At 41.0% G+C, this 20,875-nt stretch overlaps 2 protein-coding genes across 3 annotated transcripts in view; one reads left to right on the top strand and one right to left on the bottom strand.

The window, feature by feature from the left end:
* Nucleotides 1-2,431, bottom strand: part of OPLAH (5-oxoprolinase, ATP-hydrolysing) — a 1,902,532-nt gene extending 1,900,101 nt beyond the window's left edge. Inside the window, exon 1 of the mRNA XM_044067415.1 lies at nt 2,288-2,431. The gene's annotated coding sequence lies outside the window, so the exon portion shown is untranslated. The remainder of the gene's footprint in view (nt 1-2,287) is intronic.
* Nucleotides 2,432-2,449: 18 nt separating this feature from the next.
* EXOSC4 (exosome component 4) overlaps nt 2,450-20,875 on the top strand; it is a 270,272-nt gene continuing 251,846 nt past the window's right edge. The window contains exon 1 of one of the 2 annotated variants that reach the window (XM_044067416.1): nt 2,450-2,720. In XM_044067416.1, the coding sequence (XP_043923351.1) occupies nt 2,550-2,720 (171 nt within the window). In that variant the 5' untranslated portion in view covers nt 2,450-2,549. The remainder of the gene's footprint in view (nt 2,721-20,875) is intronic. The other variant, XM_044067417.1, reaches the window with a different exon arrangement.

Genomic DNA, 20,875 nt, shown 5'->3' with positions numbered 1-20,875 from the left:
CTCTGCTTGACTTACTAAGCCATGTCTGACCCAGCTCTGCTAGAAATGCTACATCTAAAGAAATCCCAATCCTTCCGCACCACACACTCCAGTGACCTCAACCTCATTACCACAATCAACAGAACATACTGGAGGGACAGGTTCATATCCCAGAGACTGCCCATGCTCTGGAATAAACTTCCAAAACACGTCAAGCAGAGCACCTCACTGACCCTCTTCACGAGAAGTCTTGAACGAGTGGATGGGAAATAGAAAGTTCACCCCGGGGATCACTCCAGTGGCTCTACTTGATAGAGGCAGGGATAACTAACTGTGGGCGGCACAATGCCAGGGCACATATATGGGCTAGGCTTGTAAAGGCTCCAGGGCCATTAGCCTAGTACACACCTATGAAAGAGATTTTAAAGAAAACAGGATTTGAATGAGCTATGTAATGTTTGACTAACAATGACTGGACAGATTATAAAAAACATATAACGTTTGCAGCTAAAATTATGTCAATATGGTTTACTTTCATTTATGTAAATGTATGATTGCCTATGTCATACATGATAATTTAATAAAGATGTTGCATGTTAAAAAAAATTCAATGCCACATTATCATCCTCTCATCAGTGTCATTTTTTTGGTTTGTAGAGTTTTACCTGTGTAAAAGTAGTTAAAATGTGTATATATATATATATATATATATATATATATATATATATATATATACACACATTATATATTATATATATATATACACACACACACACACACACATATATATGTCTATATAAATTATATATAGTGAGTTCAGAAACTGCCTCCAGGAGGCAAGGTAGAAATTCCTGCTTACGTACATTCCCATTCCTGCCCACTTATAGTACTGGACTTATTCTGAGCAACATGATACTCTGCGCAACAATTGTAAACAGAATTAGAAGTGCAACACACACATAAGTGGCACATTTTCAGGAAGTTCTTTTTGGGGGGCTAAGACCTCTGAAACCTCCAACTATCCAAATTCCCTTAAATATTTAATTGAATTTCAAAATTGTGCCACAATGGAAAAAGGACACATCATTTTTCCATAATAAACTACCATAGCACTCATGTTTGAGGTGCCCTGCCCAGTAAATAGGGGGTTGTGGGGATGCAGTACTCCTCCAACACAGAGAAGTACAGAAGGCTTGATCATTTGTGCAAAGTCAGTTCAAAATTGGCATCTGTGTCTCTACAGGAAAACTCAACATCTATCTGTCATAAGGATATTGTTGGTCAAGCAGCAGTGATGCCAAAATGGTATGCTGGAAGTCTTGGGTTCAAATCCCAAATGAGAGTGAATACTATCCCTTCACTTCTATGATTCTAACTATGCGTAAGCAAAGGGCTTTCTCTGTATTTGTGAGCGGATTTATAATTTGACCTTGATCACCATGCTGGCGGTTTCCTAACTAAAAGGATAAGACCCTAAGAGAAAATCGAACACCTGTCACTCCTTAGGATCTTGCTGGCATACCTCTCGACTGTCTCTGACTTTTTCTAAAACCTTTGCCTTGTCCATCCTAAAACTGGTGATTTGGGGAGAAAAGGTGGTGGATTACACTTAATAAATCATGACAATAATCAGAGGCACTTCAGAAAATGCAGTATAATTTACACTATCTTAGGCCGTCAATTTATCAAGTTAATAATGCTAATTAAAGTCTCAGATTAATAATACTACTAATAAAAGTGTCTGGTTATTTCTGTATCTGTCCATGACATACCTCTCAAGTGTACCTCATTACGAGGAACGTACCTTATCTGGGGTCTTAAAAAGGTCATGTTCCTCAAAGTTCCACATTGAAAGACTCTGTCTCACATTCAGTGTTAGGAATTTTTTAAGTGAAATCCACGGTAAATAGAAATGAATCATATTAATTCATTAAAATAGCTATTTATAAGTAAAACCAGTGTATTTTAACCATCCTATGGCCCTCCTAGTTGAACTTGTTAGTAAGCCATTAGTATGTGTTCCACATTTTGCTCATTTGCTCCACATTATGAGGGCTAGTGTACCTCATTTTGGAGATGGAAGGTTGAGAGCTATGCCCGATTCTGGAAGTAAAAAGTTGAGAATTACGTTTGTTAGTTCAGTGGTAGTGACGGTAGCACAGTATGCTAGAGATCTTGGGGTCAAATCACAAATAACAAACAATATTATCCTTTCAGTTTGATTGTGATTTTAATTTCTGTTAGCATAAGTTTCGAATGGACTTAGCTTCCTTCTGTGCAAACAATAACGATTTTGCTATTTTCTTACCATACACGTCTTCACGAAGAAAAATAGGATCCGCACTCTCAGATACACTTTTGGTCTTTTTCATAAACGTCAAATCTGAGAACTATGATTGCAACATTAATTTAACTGGAAAACCACTCAGACCGTAAATATGTTGTTTTTTCCATGGGTACTGTCAATTGGACTACAATTCCCGAGAAGTATCGTGACACGCGGAAACGGAGTAAGAGGCGTGGTTTTCTTTTTCTAACATGTGGAAAGAAGTAACTGCAGTAGTGTAAACATGGCTGGATTGGAACTTCTTTCTGACCAGGGATTTAGGATAGATGGCAGAAAAGCAACTGAACTTCGTAAAATTCAGGGACGAATGGGGGTGTTTGCCCAAGCTGACGGATCAGCTTACATCGAACAAGGAAACACCAAGGCGCTAGCGGTTGTGTACGGGCCCCACGAGGTGAGACTTATCGTACTAGAACTTAATTGATAATCTAGTCCAAAGAAGAGGTATAGCACAGCAGAGAACATTGGTTAGTTTCATAATATGTGGAGGGCTGGTCATATACAAAGCCAACTGTACATGTTTGGTATTACTAACGGCTTGAGATTTATTACTTGTATTCAGGGCAGATTGGATCAATTTACCCGTTTTGGTTACAGGTTAGTTGCATACATAATAACTTTTCATACGTTTCTTTAACTCTCCGGGATATGCAGGCGTTATGTTTGTGGAAAACCCCCAGGTGCGTTGGTTTTTGGCTCCCAGAATGCACACTATAATACCCTCCCAGGGACAGTCCCATTAGGGCGGTAGTAGATAGGAACACACCCACTATGTCAAATATCGCAAACAAGCTTCAAACGGTTTGCTATGACTTCCGGCATAATCACTCGTTGAATGAAAAATGGGTGAAATTTTACTGATGCTGATGTGGCAGCATAATTCTCCTCTGTCCTTGATTATTATCTGTAAATAAAATGCAGTTTATTTGTAGTTGTTTTAGTAACATTTCTTGTTAAAAGTAGCGATATTTTAAAAGGTGGACTAAAGTTATCCCAGATTGTTCTGGATTTGACCCTGATTCTGGAGGTAGAGGCTGAGAGCAATGCGTGCACTGATCGTTGTTTAAATTGTAGGCATGCCACAAAACTACAGAAATTAGGTACAAAACTCTGTGAAATAGGAACATCCTTTCAGACACTGGGTACCTAATCTTGCATACCAAATACCTCACAACCCTCTCCTTCAAGTAGGATCGTGGGATACTACTCAGAAACATGAGTTTAAAAAGCAGAGCTGCAAAAGTGACACAAAAATATCGGCTTGTTATGACAGATCGTGTCTAAGTCGAGCGTCGCCAAGTTACTTACAGTTAAAAGGTGGCACAAACAAGATTAAATAGCACAAGTAACAATGCTACTCATTGCCAGAAGTCTAAACCTCAAAATGCATGTACTCGAGGCACTCCTCAGTGTGGAGAAAATCGATATATGTGCAGTAACAGAAACCTGGTTTAAGGCTCCAGAGAGCACCCCAGCACTACCAGGCTACAACTCATACCATACATTTCGTCCACAGAACCCGAACCGAAATATAAAAGGCAGGGGAGTATCCATATTCATCAGGGATACCCACACCTCCAGGTTAGTGGCACAGCACGATGCTTCAGAGATCATCCACGTACAACTAACAACGGGCAAAACTGCAATTCAAATTGTAGCTTGCAACAGATCACCCACCATGTCCTAGGACCCCCATTCCGCATTTCTGGAAACACTAGGAAACATAAACGTCCTACCAAACGCCCTAATATTGGGTGATTTTAAATTACCCAAACATTAACTGGGAAAACTACTCAAGTACTAACTCACTTGCCCAACATTTCCTAGAATTTATAAACTCAAAACGCCCTGGTTCAACTGGCCAACACTCCCACCAGAGGTGACAACATATTGGACCTGGTCATCACCAACATGGGCGACTGGTGTTCCACACCGGGGGTCAACCCCTCGCTGGTTAGATCTGACCATAAACAAATCACTTTGGATATCCACATTCCGCCCCCACCTTCAGACAAGAAAACCATTGTGAAAAACTTTTCAAAAGCAAACTTCACGTTACTTAAGACCGATGTGGAAAGTTTCAAAGTCCCCATGCTGAATGATAACGCTGTCCAAGCTGCAAATTCCTTTACTAATGCATTCTACAGGCACCTACAAGAATGCATGGATCATGCTATCCCAGGCAAAACCAAGACTCACTCCTCCAAGTAAAGGAAACCAGTGTGGTGGACTCCTGCCATAAACAAGCTATACAATAGAAGGAAGAAACTAGTACAGAAAAGAGTAAAATCCCAAGAAGGGAAGATATCCCTGATCAGGATCAGCAAGAAACTACGATCCCTCAAAAAATCATCCAAGGCGAGCTTTGAAAGAAAAATTGCCAAGAACTCCAAAGATAACCACAAGGCATTCTTTAGCTATGTCAAAAATCTAAGTGGCAATGTTCAGATCTGCTCGGAGTTAGTGCAGAATGGCACAAAATACACTGAACCGACCGATATCGCCAACATCCTGGCAGACAGGTTCAGTGCAAACTTCACCCCCCAAAAGGACCCATAACCATACAAGAAGAATGTAGAGTCCCTGAAATCACAGACACTCAGGTTAAAACAGCCCTCTCCAAAGCCAAAAACGCAGCATCAATGGGACCGGATGGTGTCCCAGGATGCATCCTACACGAGCTCAAATATGAACTAACCCCTCACCTAAACACACTGTTCAAATTCAGCCTCCAACACTGGACCCTACCCAGTTCGGCTTTAAGGGCAGATCATGCCTCCTAAACCTGGTGGACTTCTTTGAGACAGTTACCAAGGCTATAGACGGGGGAAAGGTGGCACACACAGCCTACCTAGACCTCGCTAAGGCCTTTGACACCATTCCCCATTCTAGTATTCTAGACAAGCTCACCAGCTTGAACATAAACCCCTACGACATAAGATGGGTTGCCAACTGGCTCACGGACAGAACTCACATGGTGAGAGCTGCGGGAGCTAGGTCCGACTCTAAACCGGTTACAAGTGGTGTTCTCCAGGGCTCAGTCATAGGACCCCTTCTGTTCGGCATATACTTCTCAGAGGTACAGGCAAGCACAGGAGGACAATGGCTGACCAAGTTCACAAACGACTGCAAACTAGGGGCTATAAATGACTCTCTGGCTGATACAGACATCCTCCAAAAGGGTCTCATTGAGACGGATACCTGGTGTCAAAATCATGGCCTCAAGCTAAATGCCAAAAAGTGCATAGTCATCCCCTTTGGAAAAAACAAAGTACCCACAAACTACCACATAGGTGGTAGTCCTCCTAAATACAGAAGATGTAATAAGGGATCTGGGGACCCAAGTAGATAGTAATCTCACCTTTGATAATCACATTGCCAAAGTGGTTAGAAAATCCTTCTACGTGGCCCACCTAATCACAAAAGGGTTCGCATCCAGATCAAAAGAGGTCATTGTGCTCCTCTACTCATCACTCATCAGACCCATCATAGAGTACAACACCCTATTTGGGGTGTACCTTACAAGACACCTGCAAACAGCTGGAAAGACCACCAAAGTACCTCACCAAGAGAATCACTGGCCTCAAAAAGATGCCCTATGCAGCTCGACTGAAGAAACTACAGCTGTACTCTGTTGCATACCGCCTACTCAGAGGTGATCTCTGCCTGACATACAAGGCCATGTCCAACCCAGAATTGATGGACATGCTCCACCTAAAGAAAACCTTATCCCCTCGAGCCACACCCTTTAGGGATCTAAACCTCACCACAACAATAAATAGGACGTGCTGGAGGGATGGATTCCTGTCCCAGAGACCACGCTTTGGAACAAGATCCTAATCTACATTAGGCAGAGTTTCTCGCTAACACTCTTCAAAAGAAACCTTGACGAGTGGATTGGAAACAGAAAGTTTACCTCGGGGATCACTTCAGTGGCTCTGCTGGACAGAGGCACATGGAACTAAAGACAGATTTTAAATATTAGTCTTATAAACTTAGAATGTTGATAGAATAGCAACATTTGTATTGTCTCCTGAACCTGATTGACTTTGAATCAGTCTCCAGAGATGTGAACGAGGGTAAGGCAGTCCATACAGCCTATCTGGACCTTGCCAAGGCCTTCGACACCATCCCCCACTCTGGATTCATAGATAAACTTACTAGGCTAGGCATAAATCCCTACATCACTTGATGGGTTGCCAACTGTCTTACTGACAAAACCCAGACTGTAAAAATAGCCGATTCCAAATCCAGCTCGTGATAAGTGGAGTACCTCAGGGTTAAGTCCTGGGACCGCTCTTGTTTGGCAGCTACTTCTCTGACGTATTGGCCAACACTAAGGCACTCTGGCTAACAAAGTTCACAGATGACTGCAAACTAGGAGCCATTATTGAATCCCCAAATGATGTGGATATTCTACAAAAGGGCCTGACAGAAACAGATGCTTTGTGCCAGAGCCATGGACTCAAGCTTCATGTCAAGAAATGTATAGTTATCCCCTTTGGGAAAAAACATGTACCCATGAATTACCACATAGGTGGCAGTACACTAAACACCGAAAGTGTGATGAGAGACTTGGGGAGACAGGTGGACTGCGGTCGCGCCTTTGATAACCACATCACTACAACAGTCGGGACATCCTTCTGTGTGGCACATCTCATCACTAAGGGCTTTTCATCCAGAAAAAAGGAGGTCATTGTCCCACTGTACTCATCCATCATTAGACCCATTATAAAGTACAATGCCCCGTTTGGTATGTACCTCACAAGACATCTGCAACAGCTGGAAAGGCCACAGAAATACCTCACTAAAAGAATCACAGGCCTAAAGCAGAAGCCCTATGCTGACTGTCTAAAAAAAAAAAAAAACTCCAACTATACTCTGTGGCATATCGTCTACTCGGATGCGATCTCTGCTTAACATTCAAGGCCATGTCAAACACTGAGCTGTTGGACATGCTCCACTTAAAGAAATCCCAGTCCCTCAGAGCCACACGCTCCAGGGATCTAAACCTTGTCATCACAATGAACAAAACATGCTGGAGGAATAGTTTCCTGACCCAGAGACTCCCCATACTCTGGAATAGACTGCCCATACATGTCAAGCAAAGCACCTCCTTGGCCCTCTTCGAAAGGAACCTTGACGATTGGATGGGAGATAGGAAATTCACCCCAGGGATCACGTCAGTCGCCCTGCTAGACAGGGGTCCAGGGAAGTAAATATTTTGGAAAGAAATATCCAGGGAATTGTTATGACTAGACTTGTATAGGCCCTAGGGGCAATAGCCTAGTACCAACCTATGAAGTATGCATTTTACTAAAGGACATGAAGTCTGAAACTCAAATGCATGTCATTTTTTAGTGAATTCTATGTGGAAGTGACAGAAATATGAGGAAGAAGTTTGGGCAGATAAAGTCACTTAACCAAAGAGTAACGCTCCCAGAAAAGATGTGTGTGTAGGGAGGGTGTTTGATAGTAGTACTTATTTAATGAAAATAAACTTGGATGTATTTACTTGCAGCAACCCTGGAGATACACCTCCTCACCTTTTTTGTTCTAGAATTTTAGAAAAACTCAAAATAATGCAGGGGGAGGACAAAGGTCCAAAACGTGATAATTTCTAAACGGTGTTTTAATTCACCTAAAATGGTCATAGAACAACAAGTTTTAAGTCAACATGTATTTTCTAAATAATTCAGAGTATAAATGTCTAGTATTATGGCCTGATTATATTTGTCAATAATTTACCACACAATCAAAGAATTTATGAGGGACCGTGCAAAAATATGAGCAAGATTAGGGACCGTAGAAAGGTATCTTGGAGAAATTTTGCACAAGCAGTGTAATTACTAATTGCACTGTCTGGAGTCCTTTTAGTCTGTTAATGAAGTATACCTGTGGGGGGGTAGGCATTAATGAAGGCACCTTTGGGTTTTTAAGGTTAGAGATAGAGGTTTAGGTTATGCAGTGCAACCCAATACTAAAGAGTAACTTGGTTACTTAAAAATATGTTTCCTGGATCAGCGCAGTACTAAAATACACTACCTTCTTTGTCATGTCCAGCTAATTACCCCACAATGGTAAAACTCGCCTAGCTTGTTTAAATATACAGTGCAATTAAGTTATGTCTGGTCACTACAAATAACCAGTGCCTGAAACTTTACACCAGTAGCTTAGTTGCTCCTTACTGATTTGCTCATCAGTATTTGTAGTACATAAACTTATAGAATAATGCATTGGTGGTGTGTTTAGGGATTCCACCCTCACCTATATGTGATTGTGTGTTAAATAATTTGTAGATTGGATAATCCACCTCAAAAAGAGAAAACCCTCCTGTATTAACTGTATCCTTGGGTGCTTTTTGTGTTTTTAAATATATTGCACACTTTTGTATTGCTTTCATACTATGTAAACACACACACACACACACACACACACACACTTTGAGCCTGAAAGTGGTCCATTTGAATTAGTGCTGCACCATAGTCAACAAATTAAATACGATAAAAACAGAGTTTAACAGTAATTTATTTTTAGTAATATTTTGTATAATATCATTTGGAAGGGAGGTTAATGCCCATTAACTTCCCCCTTCTTTAAGAATTAGGCAAGAGTTGGGGGTTATATAGGGCAATAGCATCCTTCCCTGTCCAAAACAGTGTTAGAAAAAATACAGATTGGAGATATCGTTAACCAGGGTAAGCTTTCATCAGAAAACCTAAGGTGTATACACATTTGTTGTCCACAGCCTGACATATGTATATGGTCTAATGTTTACTGATTTTCAATCATTCACCAAGGCTTGGAAACTAAAAAAGTTATTGCAGTCACAGATGACACAAGTTAATTTAATGGCTTGTGAATTGGAGGAGCAATGCAAGTGGGGTGGAAAGTAGTAGGTTTTTGTTGGTTTGCCCATTCCTGGAGGAAGCCACTGAAACTTGGCTTTGTAACTCGTCTTTCATATTTATCTCAAAAAAGACCAAAGTACTACTTTTTTCCCCAAAATCGTATCTTATGAAAAAAAAATTGAAGTTCTCTCTCTTGATAATACAACCATTGAAGTCACTTATCATAGCAAATTATTAGGGGTGATAGTAGGTGATAATCTTACATTCCACATGCATATACAAAATTGCTTAAGAAAAACTCATCAAAAATTAGGGATGCGTTACAGAGCCAAAAACTCTCACCAACACAAATAAAACTACACTTGCCACTACTTAAATTCTTCCCCATTCTTCTTTATGGTGCTCCCATCCTTATTAACCTCCAGGCTTCACAAAAATTAAAACTTTAGCAAAGCTGTAACAAAGTTGCTAAATTTGCAGTAAATACCTCCTTTCAGAACCCACCACTGTATTGCACTGAAAAGCCTAATTGGTTAGAACTGCCTCATCAATTGACATATTACACAGCTTCTTACCACCTGTAAAATTATCCAGCATCCATCTGCCTATGCAGCACTAAAAACATTCTATACAGCTATGTTCCCAGTTGGTCATTGTGATCCAGTGACCAAAATTCTGTCTACAAACCCTGTACTCAAGGTTGCTAAGGCCTGGAACTCCTTACCCGTATCCATCAGGTCTATACTCTTCCTCTCGTCTTTTAAAACCAGATTTAAAAGACTTCCTTGCTAAAATCTGTCAATGTTCTTGCTCAAAACCAGGATAAACTATATCCTAAATGTGAACAAGTACATTTTCATTCCTTATACTTCCTTACTCTCCCTACTTCACTTATTGCCATCAAGTTCTCTTCCCTGACTTTCTAAGTATACAATAAGCCTGTTTTTCTCTCACTTCATATTGCAATTCCTGTTTGTATGGGAGTAACATACCTTTTATTTCTAACTATACCTTTTCTACTTACCTTATATGAACACCTTAACTGTCTAGAACTTCACAACCACACTAAGCAAACCTCAGCACCAACAATACTAATCCATCACAGCCATACTTACACCTACTGCCCACCAAAGTATTTACTAGCCAAATTTCACAGACTCAATCACATTAAATACCACAACCCAAAAACCAAGAAATGCCAGGACCTAATATGTATATTATTTACACACACTTTAAAAATACAAGCCCACTCCCTAATTGACGGTGACATACATCCTAATCCAGGCCCAAACTCTACCACAACCCCAGAGCCGCCAACACCAACTCTTAATAATACACAATTGTCTACCAGACCCCCAACTCCCTCCTAATAGCCCAACTCAATATTCACAGCATTAATGATAAAGTTGCCCACCTACATGCCCTCATGGATGTGCATTCATTTGACATCCTCTGTCTTACTGAAACCTGGCTCAAACCAACAACGCAAGACAATGTAGTTATTCCCCCTGACTGTAATATCCTGCGATTAGACCGTAATACTAAAAAGGGTGGAGGAGTAGCTATACTATACAAATCTGGATTAAAAGTAACCACTATAGACTCTATACCTCCACAAACTAGTAATGCCGAAATTCCTATTTCCAAACTTCAGCTAAACAAATGCAAATCCATATATATCATCTGTTTGGCTTTCCACCAACTACCTGCAGGAACAAATAGTACTCGGGACTTTAATATTAACTGGAAGGGTTGTACAGCTGATCAACCTGCTACTCATGTAAACCTTTATGGTTTTACTCAAACTATCACATCTCCCACCAGAACCAATAATATATAGAGCTGAGTATATTTTTCTGTATTATATTCTGTATTATAGAGCTAAATTGTTGCTTAGATATCTGTTGTCTTACTGTTCTGCAAATATACAGAGATAAGTATATATTGTTTTGGTTTTATAATTTGATTCCTCACATCTGTGTTGAAACTGTCTTCCCCACCCCACCCTCATTTTGGTTTCTATAGCTTGTGTATTAACTCAAGGTTCCCTTAATTTGCTGTTAATAGCAGCCTGCATTTAAAGTGGATTGTTGAGAGACAGCCTTACAAGACTATCTGCAAATATATAGAGCTGAGTATAGTTTTCTGTATTATAGAGCTAAATTGTTGCTTAGATATCTGTTGTCTTACTGTTTTGCAAATATACAGAGATCAGTATATATTTTTTTGGTTTTATAATTTGATTCCTCACGTCTCTGTTGAAACTGCCCCCACCACCACCGGTCTTGGTTGTAGTTTAAATTTGGTGGCTTTTGCAGTGCCCGTCCCACTGTAGATTCGATCTAGGACACTTCCCCAGTCCCATCTCATTACCGCATTCTACCTAATAAACGCTTTCTGCACTTGCTTTTAGTCCTTTTTAATTTAATTACATTTGTTCAAACTGTGTGTGGTCTAATATTGCTACATACTCAAGTGTGCCAGCTTGCACTGCATGTGAATTGTTTTTACTACTGTTTTTGCTACTTTTCTGAAAAAAAAAACAAACTGTAAGCCTATTTCCTACCTTTACTGTAATTAGTGTTCCAGATACAGATTTGCTGTATCCTGGACTGTTTGTAAGCTTCTGAGCCCCCCAAGCCTTTCTGTGTTGGAGGGAAGCCTTCTAGCTTATCAGTGGGAGTGGTAAGCATTAGGTAACCTGTCTACCACATAAGGAGTGGTTCTGGCCCAGAATTTGTAGTTATTGGCCGTTTGGGCAGTCTTCCATCTCTCTCAACTTTCTGATTTGAAGGCCTGCATTTGCACTTGTTTCTGTCCTGTAACTCCTGGGCCCATCTCATTTGCTCACTCAAAAAAAAATATATCTGCTTTTACTCTATTTGTGTTTCTTCCTACTTTATTTTGCTTTTGCGTCATCTTAAGTACTCAATTGTATTTATTACTGCTTGGTGTAACTCATTCTAAGCCTTTTAGTTTAAGCACTTGGGTTTCAGACCAGTTGTTTTACATTAAGAAGGTTTGTGGCCTGCACTGTAGTGGCAGAACAGGTAGCTTACATCCTTCTAAGTTGGGAACTGCTGATTGAGGGCTCAGTGTCTGTTATTCTAAAAGTGTATTAATTCTGGTTTAAGCACTTGGGCTTCAGGCCACTTATTTTACATTAAAAGGGTTCGTGGTCTGCACTCTTGTGGGAGGAGAGGCTGGACTCTGCCCTTCTGAGCTGGGAATTTCTGGTTAAAGGCTTATAGTGCCTGCATATTTGAACTGCTTCTTACTGAAATTGGTACACCTTGTTTGCTGTAGCGTAGACTAGATCCAGGCCTGCTGAATCTAGCTTTGTTTGTATAACTTGAGCACTAATCCAGGCATTCTTTAAAGTATTCAATTGTATTTATTACTGCTTGGTAGTAACTTTATTAAAGTGTAGCTATCATTCTAAGTCTTTTGGATTAAGCACTTGGGCTTCAGACCAGTTGTTTTACATTAGGAAGGTTTGTGGCCTGCACTGTGGTGGCAGGACAGGTAGCTTACATCCTTCTAAGTTGGGAACTGCTGATTGAGGGCTCAGTGTCTGTTATTCTAAAAGTGTATTAGTTCTGGTTTAAGCACTTGGGCTTCAGGCCAGTTATTTTACATTAAGAAGGTTCGTGGTCTGCACTCTTGTGGGAGGATAGGCTGAACTCTGCCCTTCTGAGCTGGGAATTTCTGGTTAAAGGCTTATAGTGCCTGCATATTTGAACTGTTTCTTACTGAAATTGGTGCACCTTGTTTGCTGTAGCATAGACTAGATACAGGCCTGCTGAATCTAGCTTTGTTTGTATGCTTGTTGTTTGTTTGCTTGTTATTCCCTGAAATGCTAATTCCACCTAAAATGCGGCTTTTCAGCACTTCTGTGGATCCCTAGTGATATCTGCATTGCTTACTGTACTTATTTCCTTGTTTCACTTGAAAGAAAGTTACTGTTTGTCGTATTTGCATTTAAGTTACCTGTAACACATTGCATTTAAGTTACCTGGCACTTGCTCACTAAAGCAATTATACAAGTCAGCACTAAAAAATTAAAAGCACTACACCCTCACAAACTCCCCTTGAGTACCTTGTTCCCCATTGGCCCTTTTTTTCAATTATAAAGGAATTCCCAATACTATTCTAGCATGTCCAAAGGTCAGTTGTCAATCTCCTCTCTGGTCCAGCTGGCGAATCTGGGAATCTTGAGGCAATGTTACAACTGCCTCATGTACATAGACAACCCTTTCCTCCTCCCAACAAATTCCAACACATGTGAGAGATGTAACCATATAGCTAAACTGGAGGCTAAGCTCTCTCAACTCAATACTGGCGTAACCAGTCAGGAGGAGAAGGAAACCACACTCACTACAATTCCAGTCTCACATAGACCTACCACGACAGCAAACCAAACACATAAACACACAAAAACATACTCGGAGGCTCTAAATAAAAATCTACCTAAGCAGCAGAGACCTCCAAAGCAAACACCCAAGCAACCGCTACCCCAAAACAAAACACGTGCAACACATAGCTCACAAAGCCAGTGTGCCGAACAGTCACAGCCCTTAAGGCTAAACAACACACCTGATACACTTGTAATAGGTGACTCTATCGTCAGGCACACTGACGTCCCACTCACCAAGCTGAACAAGGAGAAGGTCACGGTGAGCTGCCTGTTGGGCGCTAGGATCCGCCACATAACACAAGCACTCAGGTCACTCCAAGGCAAGTACAAATATGACTCAGTCATTGTCCATGCTGGTGTGAATGACCTGAGACGTACCTCCCTGGACTACATGAAAAGAGACATAGAGGAGCTCTCTGAGCATGTGGCCCAGGCCGGTATGACCCTGACCATATTGTGGCATCATTCTTGGTGAGGGTAAGATGCTACCCAAGAAGACAAGATGATCAATTTCAACAATTGGCTTAGGTATTGGTGTCATTCAAAGGGGATCCAATGCCTGTCAGCCTGGGCTGACATGCTCGACAAGCCACGATGCTTCGCTAGGGACGGCTTGCACCTGTCACCCCTGGGCTTTCGGATATTGGCAAAGGCTCTTGCTACCCCCATAGTGCCTTTTTTAGGCAAGGCTCAAAAGACAAACCCACCTCCATAGGTATCACAAGGGATAAGAAACTAAGAGTAATGCTACTCAACACCAGAAGTCTAAACCTCAAGATGCACACACTCGAAACTCTCCTTAGCATGGAGAACATCGATCTCTGTGCAGTAACAGAAACCTGGTTCAAGGCTCCTGAGAGCACCCCAGCACTACCAGGTTATACCTCATACCATGTTTTTCGGCCCCAAAACTTGGACCGAATCGCAAAAGTAGGGGGAGTATCAATATTCGTCAAAGATACCCACACCTCCAGGTTGGTGGCACAGCACGAAACATCAGAGACTATCCATGTGCAAATAACAGTGGGTAAAACTGCCTTCCAGTTTATAGCCTGCTACAGACCACTCTCCCAAACCCAGGAATCCCACTTGGCCTTCCTGAGAACACTGGAAAATATGAAGGTCTCTCCAAACACCATTATATTGGGCGACTTCAACTACCCAAACATAGACTGGGAGCATTACTCTAGCTCCAACACCCTAGCCCAAAGGTTCCTAGAATTTATAAACTCAGATTCTATGGAACAACTTGTTACCACTCCCACAAGAGGGGAAAACATACTGGATCTGATCATCACCAACATGGGGACTCTATGCTCCAGAGCAGAAGTGTATCCCTCACTGGTAAGATCAGACCATAAACTAATCTCACTGGATATTCACATCCCGACCCCACCCCCTGCCCAGAAAATCACAGTGAGAGACTTCTCTAAAGCAAATTTCACACTCCTCAAAACCGAGGTGGAATCCTTCAAAGCCCCTGAGCCTGTGGAAAATATGGCCCAGACCGCAGAATCCTTTATAAACGCATTCTATGAACATCTTCAGGAATGCATGGATCATACAATCCCAAATAAAACCAAGACCCAGTCCTCCAAAGGCAGACGTCCTGTCTGGTGGACCCCAGCCATAAACAAACTATACAATAGAAGGAGGACGCTACTACATGATGGAGCAAAATCCCAAAAAGGGAAGGCATCTCTGATCAGTATTAGCAAAAACCTACGGGCACTCATAAAATCGTCTAAGGCCAGCTTCGAGAGAAAAATTGCGCGGGACACTAAGGATAATCACAAGGCTTTCTTTAGTTATGTTAGGAACCTGGGTGGGAATTCCCAGATATGCTCAGAATTAGTCCAAAATGACAAAAAATACACCAAACCCACAGACATTGCCAACATCCTAGCTGACAGGTTCAGCGCAAACTTCTCTCCCCCCTCCCCACCAAAAGGGCAAATATCTATCCCAGCATAGTGCTGCCCCCCTGACATCCAAAGCAAAAAACACCGCATCAGTGGGACCAGACGGTGTCCCGGGCTGCGTCCTACATGAACTCCAAGAAAAACTAAACCCAAACATAAAACTACTGTTCAATCTCAGTCTTTCTACAGGATATGTACCCAAAGAGTGGCATACAGCAACAGTGGTCCCTCTCCACAAAGGTGGTGCCTCAACGGATCCTGGAAACTATCGCCCCATAGGCCTGACTAGCTTGGTCTGCAAAGCTATGGAAAGGGTCATCATGGACCTCACAAATAAAGATATTGGGGACCTACAGACACTGGATCCTACCCAGTTCGGCTTTGTTAAGGGCAGATCCTGCCTCTTAAACCTGGTTGATTTCTTTGAAACAGTCACCAAGACCATTGATGAGGGGAAGGTGGTCCACACAGCCTACCTGGACCTCGCAAAAGCCTTCGATACAATACCCCACTCGGGCATTATAGATAAGCTCACCAGCTTAAATATAAACCCCTATGTCACTAGATGGGTTGCAAACTGGCTCAAGGACAGAACCCACATGGTTAGAATTGCTGGAGCCATGTCAGACTCCAAACCAGTTACAAGTGGCATCCCACAAGGCTCAGTCCTGGGACCTCTCTTGTTCGGTATATATTTCTCGGAGGTACAGGCCAACACGGAAGGACTGTGGCTGACCAAGTTCGCAGATGACTGCAAACTGGGTGCCATAATAGACTCTCCAGCCTACACAAGCATCCTCCAAAAGGACCTCATAGAAACAGACAACTGGTGCCAGAGTCATGGCGTCAAGCTAAACGCCAAAAAGTGTATAGTCATCCCCTTTGGCAAAAACAAAGTGCCCACAAATTACCACATAGGTGGTAATCCATTAAGTACAGAAGAAGTAATTAGGGACCTGGGGACCCAAGTTGATAACAATCTCTCATTTGACAACCACATGGCCAAAGTGGTTAGAAAAACATTTTATATAGCCCACCTAATCATGAAGGGATTCACATCTAGATCAGGGGAGGTCATCGTGCCTCTTTACTCATCCCTCATCAGGCCCATAATTGAGTACAATGCCCCTTTTGGGATGTACCTTACCAGACACCTGCAGCAACTGGAAAGACCCCAAAAGTACCTCACCAAGAGGCTCAAACAGATGCAATATGCTGCCCGGTTAAAGAAACTCCAGCTCTACTCAGTGGCATACCGCCTGCTCAGAGGCGATCTGTGCCTGACCTGACGTATAAAGCCATGTCCAACCCGGAATTAATGGACATGCTGCACCTCAGAAAATCCAAATCCCATCGAGCTACGCGCTCGAGAGACTTGAACCTCAGCACTGAAATAAATAGGACATGCTGGAGGGACAGATTCATAACCCAGAGGCTCCCTTCGCTCTGGAATAAAATCCCAGTCCAGGTTAGGCAGAGTCTCTCATTGACTCTCTTCAAGAGGAATCTTGATGAGTGGATGGGAGATCTTAGGTTTACCCCAGGTATCACTTCTGTGTCACTGTTAGACAGAGGCACAGTATACTAACCTCGAAAAAGGGCATAGCAAAATTAATTTAAAATGTGTGTCGAAAGCCAAACACACTCTGGCTAGGCTTATAAATGCCCTAGGGCAGATAGCCTAGTATGAACCTATGAACCTATAATAACGATAGTACCCTTGATTTGGATTCTCACGAATTCTAATCACCAAACTTAAAAAGTAGGTACCCTCCCTGAAGATACAAGTGACCACTCTCTTACCTTCTTAATCAGATATAAGACTGGTATTCTTAACCAAACCATTTATAAGACAATTAAGACTAATAAAAATTTCAACCCCGACAACTTTCAAAAAGAACTTGTATCCTGTGACTGGTCACTTCTGAAACAACTACCTTTAGATGATGCAGTCACATACTTTAATTCTAAATTCTTAACAACTCTAGATTCCCATGCCCCTGAGCGCTCAATTAGAATAAGGACTAAACCTGCTCCGTGGCTTTCCAAAACTACCAAACAAAAAATACTTCAAAGAAATAAGTTCTGGGCTAGCTGGCGTACAACAAAAAGCCCTTCAGATCAATTAAAGTTCAGACAGTTAAGAAACGAAACAAAGAAAGCCATATTATCAGACAAAATAAACTTCTACTGCCAGCTTCAACAAACCCACCAAAATAAACCTCAAAAATTCTGGTCAGGAATCAATAAACTCTTACACCCAGGTTGTTCTGTCACTCCCACTCCCTCAGGCCATGATTACGACAATCCCAATGAAATAGCCAATTCTTTTAACACTTTTTATATAGAGGACATACAATCTCTAGCTAATCAGCTATCCCCTGACACCAGAACTTCCTCATCAAATACCTCCAACAGCCCACCACTATTTAATTTTCAACCTGTTTCTACATCCCTCATCTGCACCCTCATTCAGAAACTTAAACCCACCACTCTCTCTGCAGACCTTATAGCTGCAAAAGCTATAGCCTACCCCATATCCATCCTCATTAACAGAACCATTACTGAAGGTACCATCCCATCAATCTGGAAAGTTTCACATATTATCCCCCTGCATAAAGGTGGCAATTCCAAAGATTTATCTAATTACAGGCCTATAGCCATACTATCCCCACTGGCAAAAGTCATGGAAAAATGTATTCATAAGCAACTTTTAAACTACCTTCTAGAAAACAACCTATTAGCCACCTGCCAGCATGGCTTCAGACCATTTCATAGCACCACCTCAGTTCTCTTATCCTTTACTGACTACATTAATAAAAATTGAGATAGCGACATTCTATCCTCATTCCTCTTGTTGACCTGTCAAAAGCCTTTGACACGGTTAATCAAACCTCATCATTAACATATTCAAAAATTTGTCATTAGATTCCCTTGTTATACAGTGGTTCCAATCCTACTTGAATAACAGGAAACAGGCTGTACTATGGGGAAATAACATGTCCTCCCAGTTGCCCTTGGTGTCCCACAAGGCTCCATACTGGGTCCTCTCCTCTTCTCTATCTTTACAAATGACCTTTTTACTGGAATACCACAAGCTACCTGTATCCAATACGCAGACGAATCCATACTAATATGTTCTGCCACTTCTCCATCCAAACTTCGGTCCCTAACCCAAGACATCTTTAGCACAGTAGAAAATTGGCTTCTACACCGATGCCTCATCCTAAACCTTAAAAAAAAATGAAAATGCTACTATTCACACCCACACGTAGGGCCACCCCACTAAACATTACTGTTACATCTAGCAATGGAACCATAATATCTCCGGACCCTACCACTAAACTACTTTGGGTACTAATAGACAACAACCTCACCTTTGAGCCTCACATCAACAACACCATAAAAACAGTAAACAAAATATTAGGCTCCCTATACAGGATTAGATAATTTTTGACTTCACTAGCCACACTAGCCAGGACCACTATCGCCCATTCCCACGTAATCTCAACCCTACTATATGCCTCCCCTATCTACACTAAACTAGGTAAATGCAATCTGAACAAACTGGTTATTTCCTACAACAATATTGCCAGATTTGCAACTGGGTTAACCTGTAGAGCCCATCATTGTAACAATCTTAACCAGATTGGTTAGAATTGTCAAATTTAATACTTTTTAATTAAGTAATAGTTGCCCATAAGATCTTGTATCAACCAGCAAATACACCTATACTCACTAACCATATATCTCCCTATAACAATCTTAAGACCTTACGCTCATCAAACAAACTATTAGTACCAATACCTAAGGCCAATAATGCAGCTGGTGACTCACTGTTCTCTACTACAGTGGATAAAACCTGGAACACCCTCCCCAACCACCTAGCCTCCTTTACCTCAGTTGCCCTATTTAAAAGTAAACTGAAACCTTACCTTAAATCACATTGGTTATGCCCTGTGCCAACCCAGACTAACTTCCTACATCACCTCTGTACACTAATCTTCCTACCTGTGTGTTTGTTTACTTGCTACTAACAATTTTTGTGTGTATTTAATTACTAGAGTGTAACTGAACATACTTTGTATGCATATCCATAGCTGGTATGCACTATGATTATTTGTATATTTTTTCTGATTAGTTATTGTATGCAGTGATATGTTATGTTTGACAAAACCTTGCATTGTACCAGTGTTTTTTGTATATTGGACTCTGTTTGTGGAGCTTTTCTCCCCGGGCCTCCACTGAAAATGGACATATATCCAGTTGGACTAGCCCGGTCAACAAATGTAAAATAAAATTATTTCTCTACAGACTCTGTAAAATTTTTCTCTACAGACTCTGTAAAATTTCTCTAAATATTAAATGATTGTCGTATAACTTGTATTGATTCTTAACCAATGTTTTTGTATTGTGTCTAATTTGTTATAATTACTTAAACTGCAGATGTTTGTTTTCTTTTGAATATTGTAAAGTTAGTGTTCTTAAAATGTTTTGTAATAATTTGAAGCTTTTCTCCCCAGGCCTCCTTTTGAAAATGGGCTTCTACCTAGTCAGACTTTCCAGATAATCAAATATCAATAAATAAATAAGTAAACAATAAATTCAGCTTAGAAAGGGTGGGGGCTTGAAGTAATTGATGCTACATGTGCTGATGCCAGTAGCTCCTTCTAGTTGAGGTATGTAGAAAATTTGCTGGAGTGCGGGACAGCATATGTAAAGATGCTGGCTGCCTAGTGTACCATTGCAGAGGCCCCAGTTCTGGGAGGTGGTATCTCTGGTACTAAGGTAATAATGGCACAATAGGTGTGTATCCAATGCAACTAATAGTTGAAAAAAAAAAGCTGCAGTGGGTGTGGAGTCCACTGCCTTCCTATAACACTTACAGGTTGTTTATTTGTTTTTCCATTTTTAACCACATTGGTGGACTGGGTTACAGAATTTTATGTCCAAGATCCCAACCAGTTAGGCAGTTACAACATACATGACTAATGCCCAGATTAATTACATACTTACTACATACTGTTTGTAGATGAGAACTTAAGCACTTCAAGATTTTATAGGCAAGTAAGAAAGAAGCAGTTTCTGGCTTTTACACACTCTTAAATATATTTTTTTGAATTTCTTTTCATCATAATTTATACACAACGCAAGTATTTATTGCTCTTAGTGCTGTTATATTTAATTTGTGAGACTGTTTACATTAGAAGTGTGTGTGTGTGTGTGTGTATATATATAATATTTGTGTATGTCTGTATGTGTGTGTGTGTGTGTGTGTGTGTGTGTGTGTATATATATATATATATATATATGTATATATATATATATATATATATATATATATATATATATATAAATT

Source organism: Protopterus annectens, chromosome 3.part1, assembly GCF_019279795.1.
Source record: "Protopterus annectens isolate FY-2018-M chromosome 3.part1, PAN1.0, whole genome shotgun sequence".
NCBI classification, from domain to species: Eukaryota; Metazoa; Chordata; order Ceratodontiformes; family Protopteridae; genus Protopterus; species Protopterus annectens.
The sequence above is the reverse complement of the archived record's forward strand: the minus strand, read 5'-3'. Positions and strand labels throughout refer to the sequence as shown.